The following is a 14,950-nucleotide window of genomic DNA, read 5'->3' as shown; positions in this document are numbered from 1 at the left end:
GCCTCATTTCTTTGTAAATTGGCAGGCAGAATGTTTCTGTAAATTTCTGGACACATTCTGCTGCTACTATCATGAGTTACATAATCAATAATGTTTGTCTGTTCCAGAAGCAGCCATTCAATCCCAAGTCATGACACTGCCTCCACAGTACTTTACCAATAATCTCATGTTTTGGATTATGAGCAGGTCCTTTCTATTACTTTGGTAGACATTAATTTTGGTTCTAGAACTCTTGAGGCAAATCTTTTTGAATTCCTGGCATCCTGATTCTTGTCATTGATTAGTGGTTTGCATCTTGTTCCAATCTATATTTCTGCTCTCAAAAGCTTCAGCAAGAAGTGGATTGTGATAACTTCACTCCTGCCCTTTGGAGGTTGCTCATGTCATCAAGTGTTGTTTTTGATTTTCTCCACAGGTCTCTCCATGTTTCTGTCATTAACTGTTGTTGTTTTCCTGGGCAAACCTGTGGGAGTTGTAACTGCTGGTATATCCATGAGTGGTTACTTTTTCTTTTCTTTTTTTCTGCCGGAAATTGACATTCCAGTCTGTGGTGTTGATCATTATGGCACTGTTGATCCATTTTCTCTTCTCAAATTGGCCTGCTTTTCCTCTATAGACAGCTCTCTGGTTTGGTCTATAGGAGTAAAGCATGGGCCTAATAAACTCTAACATGTACAGTATGTTACAGCTCCTCAGTCTCCCACCTGTTGTCTTTGCTCTCAGGGTTGTTGGTTTTCCCCCTCAACATTTTCTACCTTGTGTTATTGCATTTGGATTTATGTATATTATATATGCACGTCCCTTTGGAGTTCTTTATTGTGTCAGCATGTAAATGTCAAAATGTCAATTTCTGTTCTTGTACCTGTAGATGCAATTGCTTGTAAACAACACCAAAAAAATCACTTTTCAAAAATATATTTATTCTACTAAGGACACCCTGTGTCCTAAAAGCTAGTATTTCCCCCTTTGGCTGAAATAATCTTAAGAAATTTCTTGTAGCTGTCTACCAGTTTCTCACATCAACTGGAAGAATTGATGTGAGAAACACATTGCTCTTCAATGCAGTATTTGTTCAGCTGTATGATGATTGAGGGGTTTCTTGCATGCACAGTCCATTTTAAATCACCCCACAGGATCTGGGCTTTGACTTGGTTATTTCAGGGTTTTTTTTACTTTCTGCCAGTACTTGGTGGATCTTCTGGTATGTTTTAGGTCATTGGCATGTTTCAAGGTCCAGTTCCACTACAGGTTAAATCTTTTGACAGATGTTCTCACATGTTTCTCAAGAACCTTCTGATACTATGTAGAATTCATGGTAGATTCTGAGATGATGATCTGGCCAGGTCCTGCTGCACCAAAGCATCCCCAAACCATAACACTTCCACCTCCTTTCACAGATGGTATGAGGTTCTTTTGCTGTAATGCTGTATTTGGTTTACATCGAACATGCCCTGTTATAGCCTCCAAATATTTAAGTTTTAGACTCCTCTGTCCAAAGCACATTATTCCAGAAGTCTTGGCCTTTGTCTCTGTGTTCTTTGGCAAACTTCAATCTTGCCCTAATGATTTTCTTAGACAGCATAAATTTCCTCCTTAAACACCTCCCATGATCATTAAAGTTGTGCTTAAAGTCTCTTTCTGACTGTAGATTCATGCACTCTGACATCAACAGAAGCAAAGGTCTTGTGATGATATTTTAGAGCTTTTGGAGACTTTATTAAGCATATTGCAGTCTTCTCTTTTCTGTCTGTCTGTGTCTATCTGTCCGTGTGAGAGAAGTCTTGTAAACGTCTTCAGATTGTGCAAATTGTTCAAAATGAGCCAGAGCCAAATTGATAAATTAGAGAAAACCCTATTTTGCTCTTATGCAGTTTTTTAAACATACTCTTTATGTCTCTGTGTAGGTCCAGAATCCAGTTTTAAGGTAAGCAATGAACTTGTTGCTTCAATACAGTCCATTGCCACCTTTTTACAACACAGAATAGAAGCAGATAGTCCCAACTCTGGCTGTACGGAGCAGTCAATACAACAGGCAAAACAGAGCAAAGTGAGTAAATGTTTGCTGTATTACTCTGCTTTTGTATCTTTTTATCAAATCTTTGTTCCATCAGTGTGCTTATTTCTTCTTCTGTCTGTTTTCCCCTTTCTATCACTCATGCTATAGAGGGAGATGGAGGAAGGAGGAGCTGAAGCCAGAGGCCATGGCCTTCCATTGGAGTACTCCTCATTGGAGCGTATACATCTGCAGCTGGCTGAGAAAGAGAGCGAATTTCTCCTCAGAGAGAAGCAGCTCCAGCAGATTCACAGCGAGGAGATCAGTGCTCTCAAACAGGAGAATTACATGTTGCAGAGCAAGGTTAATGATTCTTTTATGGATATTGTGTTCTCAGTTCGAATCAGTTATTTACAGGCAACTAGTAAAATATTTTCAGACATGTCTTGATTGTACATTATGCTTTTGTCTGCATATAAAAGAGATAATAACTGTTATGTCTGTACACTGGAGAAACACTCTGTTACTTTTTCTTACTTTTGTCATTTTAGCTGTCACAGGCAAAAAAAATCCTCTAGAGATCGATTGTAAAAGAAAAGCAAAAAATTCAATTCCTTTTTTTTCCTAAATACAGTATAAACGGCCATTACGTCCAGTCCCATATTAATCAGCAGGAATTACATATACTATGTTTAGCAAAAACAGAAAGAATAGTGAAGTAACATCAACTTGGAGTAGATCAAATATGGTCTCACTCTTTACACAGTTTCAGAAGACCTTTTTCTTTTCTCTGATGAATTTGCTTTAAAAGTCACAATAAGAGCGGGATTTGAGGTTGCCATGGTGCTTGTTTTAATCACTGGGGGTTGTAATTCTGAGTGAATAAGCTGTCTTCTCTTTATGAGTGGGTTTTCAAAAATGGCCATCCATAATGAACACAAGGCTTTTAGTGGGTATGTTCATCTAGATCACAACCTCTCTACAACACAGCCTCAGCTGCAGCATATGATTGGGTGACAAAGCCCAGAAGAATTTCTTTTTTTATTAACCCTCAGGTTTCATTACTCAGCTCTTCCTTTTTCAATTTTCAAAACGTGTTCCTGTCACTTAGGTTTTAACAGCTATAAACATTTGTTCACTCTTTAGCCTATTCTCTTTAAGTTAATGAGCTTGTCAATGCTTCAGACACATTGCAAATGTCTGGAAAGTCTCATGTGCTACAAAGAAATACATCTTTCCATAAATGGCTTGTAAATGTCACTTCACAGGAACCTTCGCTATAATGATTTTATATATATATAATATAAAATACTGTGTGTGTGTGTGTGTGTGTATGTATATAGCCATTTATAAGCTTAGATTATTTGCCGTGTCTGGTTTAGTCCTTGTGAATTAGTTGTTACAATACAAACAATAACATACCAAAACAGACACATTATTATAAACCTGTGAATTGCCTTGCCATGTTGTTGAAAACAATACCCTATAACCAGACAGACTCAAGAATTCAATAGTGCTACAATTCGATAGATAACTTTGGAGGTTGGGGTCAGTGCGCAGCCATGATGCAGCCCCCCTAAAGCACAGAGGGTTAAGGGCCTTGCTCAAGGGCCTGGCAGTTTGCAATTGGCCCAACATGTGTATTAGGGCCCTGTCCCTCAACCCAGAGCCCTAACTGCATGAGCCATAACTGTGTTTTGTAAGTATTAGTGGTTTAAGCACCGATGTTTATAACTGTCCCTGTTTCTAAAACCCAAGAGAAGTTATATACTTACAGTAATAAAAATAAGTTAGTATTCGCATGTGGCACCTGAAACAGAAATGAATTTTCTTTCAAGTAAAAGGATGCATCTGTGGAGCGTGTTGTGAAATTTTACAAAAGGGTTGTTTTTAAAGATTGTTTTATAAGTACAGTATGTCTCATAAAATGTTTGCCCTTCAGTTGCACAGTGCAGAAGAGACAATCAAGAAGCAGCGATGGAGTTTTGTCGAGGCCTCAGACTCGGGTAAAGATGAGAAACTGAGACTGATTGAGAGAGAGTTGAAGGAGCAGGAGACTCTAATTCAAGGCTACCATGTGGTAAGCTTATCTCTCTGCCAGGACTCATAATATTTTTGCTGTACATATTTAGCTGTTAAAATAATAGATAAAGAATATTGGGGTTTTTTTTGTTTGTTTTTTGTTTTTTTTGGGGGGTGCAATTTAATTCACTTTTGAATTTTAACTTGCAGGAGAATGAAAAATTGTACCTGCAGATGAAGGCCCTTCAGGCACAAAGTAAGCAAAATGAAGAGGCTATGTTTGCAGAGAATCAGAAGTTGCTCACTGAATTAGCCATCACTAAGTAAGTCATGCCTTCAGGCACACTGTAGCCTGACTTATTTCTGCATGGTTGAATTTAAGGCTAGATTTCTGCAACACACGTGGGCAACATTGGTGTCACAGTTTGTGTGATGTAAATAGAGATTTGTGTTCATCTGAACTTGCAGAGTGAAATATTTATTGCAACTCTAGGGTGGCTAGTTTTTAAGGCATATAAAAGGTATATCATGCTAGTACTGTTTTTTTTTTTTTATTTTGTTTCTTATTTTAGTTTTAGGATTTCAGGAGTTTAATCTATTTCATATTTTGCCTTTTTGCATGCAGAAAGTGTTCTACGGGAATACAAGACTGAATCTTTCCATGCAGTGTATAATTAATAAGAACTCATTTAACTATAATCTACCTTAACATATTTAATATCTTATAGGGAACAGTTAAATAAGAGCAGTAAGGAGAAGACAATGGGAAATATAGGCAATGGATGCAATTTCCATGGATGCAATGTTGCTGAACTATTGGCTGAGCTACAGACCGCACAGGTAATTTGTTCAGATGTCATTTTTAGCTCTTTAAAAAAAAAAAAAAAAAAGTCTGGTTTTGTTATTGCATGTGTTTATATGTGCAGAAAAGGGAATCACAGCTACAGGAAGAAAGCCGCAGATTGAAACAAGAGAAACAGTCTCTGCATGTGGACTTGCAGATGGTGAAAAAAGAGAGAGACTTGGCAAAAGCCCAATTGATCTCTAATTCAGGTACAGCAGGCTGGTGTGGGTGTTTCAAACCGCATGTTTATCCTCTGAATTATGTGGCATTTTTCAGCATGGGTTTACGGTTGTCTGTTTTAGGTGATAAAGGTTTTGAGTTGAAGCTGCTAGAGGACAGGCATAAGGAAGAGGTGGCTGCACTAAAGAAGAGACTGCAGTGGTATGCTGAGAATCAGGAGCTGCTGGACAAAGATGCAGCCAGACTCAGATCAGCTAATGCAGAGACACAGAGACTAACTGAGCAGGTCAGCTGGTAATCTACCAATAATCATGTTGACCTTTTTTCCCAGTTATCTGAGGGAATACATTAGTTTACCTGATGTGTAATTAAGAAATTACAACCTTTCTGTGACCTTGCTAAGCTCACATGACATTCAATAACAATGGCAATAAAATTTCAATGTGTGAGCTAAATACATCCCCTAAGCAGCAATTGACCAATGGTAGTTAGATTAAATGTCTTCCTTAATTGCTTCTAATCAAATCTATCTACATCATGTAGCTGTAACAGTCTCTGTTATTTCCATGTCATCTGTATAGATAATTAGTTAATGAGGCTGTTGTTGGTAGTGTTGGCCCTATAAGATTTGCCCTTAGCCATTATACTAGGGGTGTTGATGTCAAATCTTGCCTAAAATACATAATCAATAGAACAGATTTTATGTTAAAAATGAATAGCCTTTGATTAAGGTCCTCGAAAGACTTACCATTATTTATATCGATTAAAGTGTCTTTTTTTAATGATTTTCCAAGTGAGCTTTATTTCCCGTTCCTTTTTACCACTGTGTCTTAAGAACAAAATGTGGTATCAAGCAACAGCAATTAAATGACAACATACAGCATTGAAATACTGAACACAAGAAAATATTATACTATAAAATGTGCAATATTCTGTGACAAGCAGTAAGAGCATCCAAGCTGCATCACTGCCTAGCAATGTTCTGCTGGAAAAAAAAATTGGTTCAAGAAATTCATGTGGATGTTAGTGACGCGTACCATTTACCGAAGCGTTGCTGCAGACCAAGTACGCCCCTTCATGGCAACCGTATTCTGTAATGCCAGTGGCTTTTTTTTACACTGCAATTGTTGTGCAGGACTGGTTGGGGCAACATGACAGTGTTCCAGTTGTAGACTTGGCCTCTAGATTTCACAGGTCTCGATTCGATCGGCCATTTGTCGGATGTGCTGTGCAAACAGGTCTGATTCATGGTTTTAAGGGATCTGCTGATAATTTGTCTTGGTGTAAAACACCACAGCACACCTACAGATGTCTTGTGGAATCCATGCTGTTGTGATGGTACAAGGGAGACCTACACGATGTTACACATGTAGTTTTAATGTTCTGGCTGCTCAGTGTACACGTTATATTAAACAGTTTTCCGAAAAGATTCAAACCCATTCTTGTTGATCTACTTAAATTTCTCTGACGGGTCTTACTGAATACACACGCTACCCCAGAGCCTTTACGAATCATTAGTCAGCAGACATCTGTTCGTTTCACAAGGATTAGACCAGGGACTTCTGATGTAAGCTGTCTGATGTTCTTGTGTGGGAGGCATGTTTTTTTTTTTTTTTTGCTGCCTTTATCATTTGAACTCGCTACTAAAGCTTTAAAAACGTGTTCTACCACTGATGTTTAAATCAAGCTCTTTCTAAGAAGGTATATAAAAGCCTGGATATATAAAAGCATTCTGCAAATAGAAAAAGCTACAAATGTAGTCATGATGTTGCTCAGTGAGATATAGTGCCCATATTTGTGGGGTTGTAATGTCTGGGTGGAAAAATAGAATTCTTTCAGAAATATGTTTCCAAAGTGTATTTTTTTTACTAAAATATCATTTTTAGTCAAATATAAAATAAAATATGCCACTGATTAATATTTCCTACACATTTCTTTTTGTAGACAAACAGAAAAATTACTTTAAGCCAGCAAGTGGGTGCTTTGGTTTTCCATGCATATTCATGTCCTTTTATTAAGTTTGCCCACGTATCTATTTCCGATGTGTATACTTTATGTAGTAGTCTTTTAAATTTCTATTTTTCATTTGTGTAAGATGCCTATTCTTTCATGCATTTAGTTCATATGTAGGTTAAGAAGTACACATAACATACACTTTGAAAACTGATGTGCAGTAAAATATGGTGGAATCTTTCTCTACAAATGAAAAACTAGGAGAGAATTAGGCTAGTTCTGTGACATGTTTTGTATGCAGGGTGCACTACCAAAATGACTCAAATAATTAAACACCACAGTGGCAATTTGTTGCCAGCAAAACATAAAAGGATTTTTTTGTGTAATATTTCAGCCTCAGTGTCAGCTGGTGATTGTGTCATTGTGATCATTATGTCCATCATGTTGTTGAGTCACTGGAGTGCGTGTGTGTGTTTCTTAAAGGTGGAGAAACTGAAGATGGAGGTAGCAAAGCAAGCTAACCAACAGCAGAAGAAAGTGAAGGAGAGGTCTGCAGAGGCCAGGAGAGTACAGGATCTTGAGCGGCAGGTATAGATGCACTAAGCAGAGTTTTACCTTGTGTCCTTTAAGCTTTTTCCCCTGAGGGCCAGCTGTCTCACCCCTATGGCATCTGTTTATTCAGTGCACATTGTACACCGGGGTTGTTTTCTTTACGCTTATAATTGCACATTATCCTTGAATTTCAGCATAAACATGCATGAGTAAAAAGGGAGCTTATTGTTTCATTTTTGTACATGAAAAGTATGGCATAATATTTTTTGAATACAGTGTTTATATCCTCACATCTGTCAGGTGAAAGAAATGGAGGAGGTTCTCCGCCGTAGGCACCCAAACTCTTTGCCTGCACTGATGTTTGCTGCAGCAGCTGCTGATGGAGAAAGCGGAGGCGAGAATCTTTCTGCAGCTCGTCAGCCCTCTTATTCTGCCGCCCTGCTGGAAAGACGCATCCACAGACTAGAGGCTGAGCTTGAGAACCGTGATGAGGAAGGCAAACGCTCACTCCGAGCCATGGAGCAGCACTTTCAGAGGATCAAGGTGTGAAAAACAGAGTAGACATCTTTTTTAATATTTTATTTGAAGTACTGAAATAGATTTAAATAGGTAATTGTTTTACTGTGGGTTTTTTTTCTTTCAAATTTAAAAACCATATATTTTATTTAAGCACTACATAAAAACCATACCACTAGAATACAAAACAAGCAGTGTGTGCATGGGCCTTATTAGTATTTTGCACTTTGTTAAACTGCAAAATTATGGCAATTCTCTTGTAAATCTATAATAGCCCAGGTATAGTCAGACTAGATATGCACAAAGATCTGTGTACAATCATTTGTGGCAGCTCAGTTGTCATTTGACTTTCGATCGTAAGGTTTTGAGTTCAAATCCTTAATCCTCCAATGCTCAGTTTTATAAATGAGAGAAATGCAAGTTGCTCTGGATAGAGATATCTGCCAAATGCCATTAACATAATGTTAATGCCGATTCACTTATAAGAAATAAATTTTGAAACACATTCATATTCATTCAATCTTATCAGCCAATCATGAGGTAGCAGTGCAATGCATAAAATCATGCTTCTACAGCCCGGCAGCTTCACGTAATGTCCACAATCGCTAGCATAAGGGGAAATGTTTAATGTGATTGTTGGTGCCAGACCAGTAAGTGACATTTCTGTGAATAGAAATGCCTTTTGGATGAGAGAGCTCACAGAGAATGGCCAGGATTTTTCGAGATGACAGGAAGTCTACAGTGACGCTTGCATGCTGTGTAATGCTGTATGGTGAGCAGAAAAGCATTTTGGAACACTTCCAGAATTTGTGACAACAGTCCCAAATGGTGGAGGTGGTGTAATGGTGTAGAGGATGTTTTCTTGTCAAACCTTGGCATTCATGCGATGATTGATATTAATGGGACTGCAGACTGTTTGAATAAGTTGCTGAATAATATTCTCTTCATGGCCACAATTTACTCATCAGCATGATTATATACAAAGCAAAATTCATCTCATACTGGTTTCCTGAACATGATAACGCATTCTTCAGTGGTCTTTAGTCAAAGGATCTGAATCGGAAGATTTGCACCTAAAAATAAAATCCACAGAAACTGCGTGATGAAAAACATCTTGCAGTGATGACTAAATGAAGGTCCTACTCTGTTACTATACTGTTCTAAATAAAGTGTTCAGTTAGTGTAAACGTTAGAATGTAGAATGAATAATGGATTTTGTTGTAAACACAACACAAACATTCACATCAAATGCATATGCTTTAAAAGGCTCCACTAATTATCCAGCAGCTTTCTGCTAAACATTGCTTCTGATTCTTTTATGCAAGAAGAAAAAAACATAAAACAAAAACAAAACATGCTGTTGGTCATTTAACATATTTAAAGTATTTAGGATCAACAGAACCATTGTTATAGGCGAACATATGAATGTATTGCATGCACTGTATAGGAAATCTGAAGCCATTTAAAATTCAACACCTACCTAAGTGGATTTTAAAATGGAGCTGTAAAGAACAGAACCAAAGTGACCAGAAACAAGAAAACAAGATTAATTCATGTATGATTAAAATGTATACCGAACCATTCATGCCAAATGCAAAAGACCAGCCTGCTTATGTTTTACTTCACACTTTGTTTCAGGCCACTGTGATGCTTTACAGAAGTGGTTGCCATAGAAACAAAAATTACCTTATGATTAATGACATTCTCCTAAACTATCTCACTTCTCCATGTACATTAATTTTCAAATGGTGTCCAGACACTTTAAACCACTAAACTGTATAAATGACTAGCTTGTTGATTGTTGTGGGGGTTTTTTTCTCCTAGATGCAAAAGATTTAATGTTCAACGCAGAACACCACCCACACTTATTCACACCTAGGGACGATTCAGACAAATTTAGCCGGTCCACATGTTTATGATGGTAGAAAACCAGAGAACCTGGAGGAATCACATGCAATGGAAGAACATGAGAAACTCCATAGCCAGTAATCTGTGTGTTTCTATAGCATTTATTTCTTCTGTCCATTGTTCTGGACACATGACTATTATTTTATCTTGCTCTGACCTGGGTTAAATGGCACCAATGTACCTAATGAACTGGAGTGAAACTTGTGCAAGACATGCAACAAAATATTTACACTGGTTCATGACCCAACCATGACTGCTGTAGTATTTGAACTCAAACGAAGACTAGAATTGTCAATTGCTTATATAGCTTTAGTAAATTCTCTAGACCATTGTGCATGGACCTTTTATTCACAGAGTTAAGATCATCTCCAAACAGAGAGCCAGACTTGTGCAAAGCCTTGCATGGACACTGATCCCAAGCAACCAGTAGGTCTAGTTTAGTTATATACCTCTAAAAGGTAGAAATGTCTTGAACATACTACAATACACAAAAGAAAGGATGGGCAAGCATGTTGTCTCTAGTCTTTAGTGGCATGAGGTGTTTTTTTGTAAAATTGTTCTGTCTGTCCTCATGTGTAGCTATTCTAACCCATTCTAAAGTAATGCAAATTCATCATAATAGTGATTTTTCTCTGGAACTGTGCTGTAACCACTTGCAGAACTGACTGCCCAACAGAAGAACAATAGCAGCACAGCAGGCTTACAGTGCTGCACCATCTCTAAAGTGCATAGACTGTGTAATGATCAAGGGTTTAAAAGGGATTAAATAAGGACTTGTTTAGTTGATACAGGGATGTAAATTGCTGTTCCACCAAAGAGCGTATGGAAAATATATTTTGCTTGCCAATTAACCAGTTTGACAGACATAAAGGTGCTTTTCGCTTCCTTGTGTTTTTTAAATATAATGAATTTGCTTAAAGGTCATGCAATTATTATTTGCAGTAAATTAGTGGATCAGATTAATTTGAACTAACCAGCACGGATGTTAAAAATGAAAATGTACTTCAAGCTCTTCGTGTCTTCTCATCCTGAAATTAAATCACTGTGAGCAGATTGAGATGCAGGAGACAGTGAAAACTATTTAAAGCTCTAAACCCCAGGGCACTTTAACCTTCTTTGCTTGCAGCTTGTTTTTTTTTAATAATTTTTTTCATTTGTTTGTTTCTATCAGTTGCTTATGTTTTGTGTTTTTTTTTTTTATTAATTTTTTTTATTGTGAACTGTAAACATTATTTATGAAATTGTAGCTCTGTTTGCCATTTTGTGGCTTATAATTTTTAATGCTTAATAATATAAATTGTGTTTCTCATGAAAATTGTGATAATATTGTATACACAGCTTACAGTCCAGACCTCAACAGTATTGGGTTCCTGCTCTGGTTTGCTATTTAACATTTTTCGAAGGACTTAAATATGTAGCCTCAGGCACTAATATGGGCTCTTAGAAAAACCTACCAACCTACAGTTAGTAGCTAACTCCACACGTAGAAGCTGCTATGTGATGGGGAAGAACTACAGTCAGTTCCATAAGTATTTGGAAAGTGGAATCATTTTTATCATTTTGCTTCTGTCAATCACCACAGTAGATTTGAAATAAAGCAATCAAGATGTGTTTGAAATGTAGACATTTAGCTTTAAATCAAGCAGATTAACAAAAATATCGCATTAGCCATTGAACTATTGCAAACTATTACATTGTCCATACATTTTCCATACCATGTAATCAAACCTAATAACATACTTATAAATATTTAAATAATAGATTAAATAAACAACTAGATTACAGAGGATACGCATCAATTTATTAAAATAGTCAATGACCCCAGACATCATCAATTTCTTTTTGGTTTCTTCCTTTGAGATGCTTTGCTTTACAGTAGCCATTATTTGCTGCTTGTTTTTGGTCTTTCTGCTTTCTGCTTTCATGCTCGATTGGTTTATGCCATTTAAGGATATTTCATTTCTTTGCCTTAAAAAAGCTCTTGGTTTGCTTTTACGGTATGACTTGGGTCATTATTTATGTGAAGTTCTGTCCTATCAGGGTTTCAACATTTACCTGAATATGAGCAGAATGTTTAGTGCATTATACATCACACTGCTACTTATTTCAGCAGTCACATCATCAGTGAATACAAGTGATACAGTTCCACTGGCAGCCATACAGTCACATGCCATAACGCTACTTTTGCCATGTTTGACAGATGATATGATATGGTATGCTTTGCTTCATATGCTCTTTTTCTTTCTATATTTTCTTCTCTTGCCATCATTCTGGTACAGCTTAATCTTGGTTTCATCAACCCAAAAGAATGTTGTAAAAGCACAGGCCTGCTTTTTGAGCTCTTTCTAATCAGACCTTTCTGTTCTTCACTGTTACTAGTGGTTTGCATCTTGAGATAAACTGTGTGTTGATGTTGAGGGCAACTTAAGAGTGGTGTTGATTTGGCTATGGGTTGTAAATGGGTTTTCTTAACTAAGGAAAGAATTCCACTTTTGTGGAAGTTCTGTGGTCTTCCAGGCATTTAGCTTCCACTTATCAAGCTCAACAGTGAATTCCTTCTCATTCACATTTTTAATTTTCATGCTTATGAAGCCAACTGTAACTATAAAATAAAATGCATGGTTAAAATGGAAAAGGTATATCTCAGTGTATTAGCTAAGGAATTTTTCGATTTTTTCACCCTTGCAATATTGATTTGTTCATTCTGGCTACATTCTATGTCTTGGTACTACATTTTTATTATATATTGCTAATTAATTAAATAACTTTTGCAGCCAGAAACACTTGCCTGTTACTTTTGGCTCAGGCTGATCTACACAATATTCCTTTTGTGTTGATTTCTATTATTTAGAATAACATAAGCATTTACTGACATTCCAATATTTTATGTTAATATTTAAATTATCAGCCTTGAGACATGCTAGTTGCAAATTTCTAATTCTTTTTCTAGCTCCAGTATGAGCAGCAGATCTCTGATTTGGAGCAGCAGATAGCTGAGCAAGGTTCAGGGTGTCATAAGTGCTCATCTAAGAAGTCAGAGACTCAGTCTTACACAGTGGAGGAGCTGGAACAACCTAAGGAACTGCCCCAGAGTGAAGTACACACTCTAACGTCCAATGTGGACACTTTAAAAGAGCAGCCCCAGCAGCTTCATTCCTCAGCAGAGCACGAAAAGCCCTCTCGACACCAGAAGCAAACAGAAGCAGCACACATCACCCGGATGGAGCGCCTGAACCTGGAGCTTGCTACCAAGAGTCGCACCATCCAGGAGCTGAAGCGTACTGTGGAGAGGCTGCAAAGAGAGAGGAAGAGCATGTTATTTAGCCCAAAATACCAAAGTTCCAGAGCTCTGTCCAAACAGACCGGCAAAGAGCAGTCCAATGTACTGGTTGAGACTTTCCCATCTACACAGGATGAGAGAGACTATCAGCCTGGAGTTTTTTCAGGCTCTCATATTTCCGAGGTACAGCAGGAGAATGAAAGGCTGAGGGTAAAACAGGAGCAGCTGGAGTATCAGTGGTTAGAAGAAAGAACCTCACTTCAGGCTGCTGCCACACAAGCACATGCGGAACTCCAGAGGTATGTAAACCACTGGTCATGAACTGGTCATAGTGGTAGTCTGGTAGTAAATCTGTTCTGTTTTTAGGGCTCAGGAACAAAACCTGGAACAGTTGAACTTGCTCAAAGCTGACCACCAAAGAGAAATAGAGCGTCTGGTGGCCAGCCATGCCCTGGAGCACTCCTCTTCCAAAGTAGCTGAACTCACAAATCAAGTGAAATCACAGGAGGTATGGCTTTATATAATACTCTTGTTTATTCATAATTCACAATTGCATATATATGACACATTACCGGTCATGGTCATGAAATTAGTTTCAGTTCTAATAATCCAATAACATAACAATAATTAATCATATTTACAATAAATCAGTTTTATTTATATAGTCAATTCAGTTTAATTATTGTTTAAAATGTATTCAAATATAATTTTCTTTGTGATTTTCAGGTCATGGTACTGCATTTGCGTGAGCAACTGAAGGAGCTACAAAGAAATAAAGAGGCACTTGCTTTGTCTAAACTCAGAGAGGAAACCTTACAAAACCAAGTAATTAAATTCTTTTAATCTCCATCACTGAATCATTTTAGTAGTGTTTCCACGTTACTCCTTTTTTTTCTATTTCTTTTCCCTCCTTCCTTGTTTCAAACTGAAGTACTTTCTAAGGTTGTTTATCATAATTTCTCTCAATTTTAAGGCTATGTATAAGCTTTCATTCTCTTTTACGCATATCGACTCAGTTGTATGTCTCTTCTGTCTGGTCAATTTGAGTGGTTGGTATAGATAGAGAATCATTGATTGGTTGCTGTTTATCTCTTAGCATATTGCAGCTTTTATCAAAAGGTCAAGGTCTATGTGCAACGACTCAGATAATATAGAGTTTAGCACATTTAACTTAAGGGAATTATTGATGTCCTGGTTCTGATGTTACTGTTTGTTTAGTAACAGGTAATTCACAAGGACTTGCATTCTGCATGCTGCACATAATACAGACTAATAAAGAAGTTTAAATTTTATTACATTCAGTAATTGGTAAATTGAGCCTGATTACCTGAAAGGAGAGTTTGATTTGTAACATTTTCGAATGATTTGCCAGTATTAAAATATGTCAACCAAAATTAAGTCTAATCTCACACTGCGTGCCTGTCTGCGTGCCTGTCTGCGTGCCTGTCTGCGTGCCTGTCTGCGTGCACCTGTGTCTGTCTGTGCGCCTGTGTCTGTCTCTGTAGCTGACCAAGCTTTTAGATGAGCTGAAGCAGGCAAAAGAGGCCCACAGTCCACAGCTGAGACACTTTGCTAGTTTGGAACACAAAATCCATAACATGGAGGTCCGATACAATCAACGTGAGCAGGAACTACAGCAGGTATGTGTGTCAAACCTAACTCCAACTAAACCAACCCAACATTCACACAGACACAAAGCATT

At 37.5% G+C, this 14,950-nt stretch overlaps 1 protein-coding gene across 1 annotated transcript in view; it reads left to right on the top strand.

Annotated features, from left to right (window-relative positions):
- The window catches only part of cep162 (centrosomal protein 162), a 28,956-nt gene that overhangs the window by 12,337 nt on the left and 1,669 nt on the right, over positions 1-14,950 (top strand). The window contains exons 13-25 of the mRNA XM_047811596.1: positions 1,905-2,047; positions 2,165-2,356; positions 3,936-4,073; positions 4,226-4,338; positions 4,744-4,855; positions 4,942-5,068; positions 5,162-5,325; positions 7,476-7,580; positions 7,845-8,087; positions 12,919-13,547; positions 13,615-13,756; positions 13,975-14,073; positions 14,754-14,888. Of these exons, the coding sequence (XP_047667552.1) occupies positions 1,905-2,047; positions 2,165-2,356; positions 3,936-4,073; positions 4,226-4,338; positions 4,744-4,855; positions 4,942-5,068; positions 5,162-5,325; positions 7,476-7,580; positions 7,845-8,087; positions 12,919-13,547; positions 13,615-13,756; positions 13,975-14,073; positions 14,754-14,888 (2,342 nt within the window). The remainder of the gene's footprint in view (positions 1-1,904; positions 2,048-2,164; positions 2,357-3,935; positions 4,074-4,225; positions 4,339-4,743; positions 4,856-4,941; positions 5,069-5,161; positions 5,326-7,475; positions 7,581-7,844; positions 8,088-12,918; positions 13,548-13,614; positions 13,757-13,974; positions 14,074-14,753; positions 14,889-14,950) is intronic.

The sequence above is a fragment of the Tachysurus fulvidraco genome, chromosome 3 (assembly GCF_022655615.1).
Source record: "Tachysurus fulvidraco isolate hzauxx_2018 chromosome 3, HZAU_PFXX_2.0, whole genome shotgun sequence".
NCBI lineage: Eukaryota > Metazoa > Chordata > Actinopteri > Siluriformes > Bagridae > Tachysurus > Tachysurus fulvidraco.
This window is presented reverse-complemented; position numbering and strand designations above follow the sequence as displayed.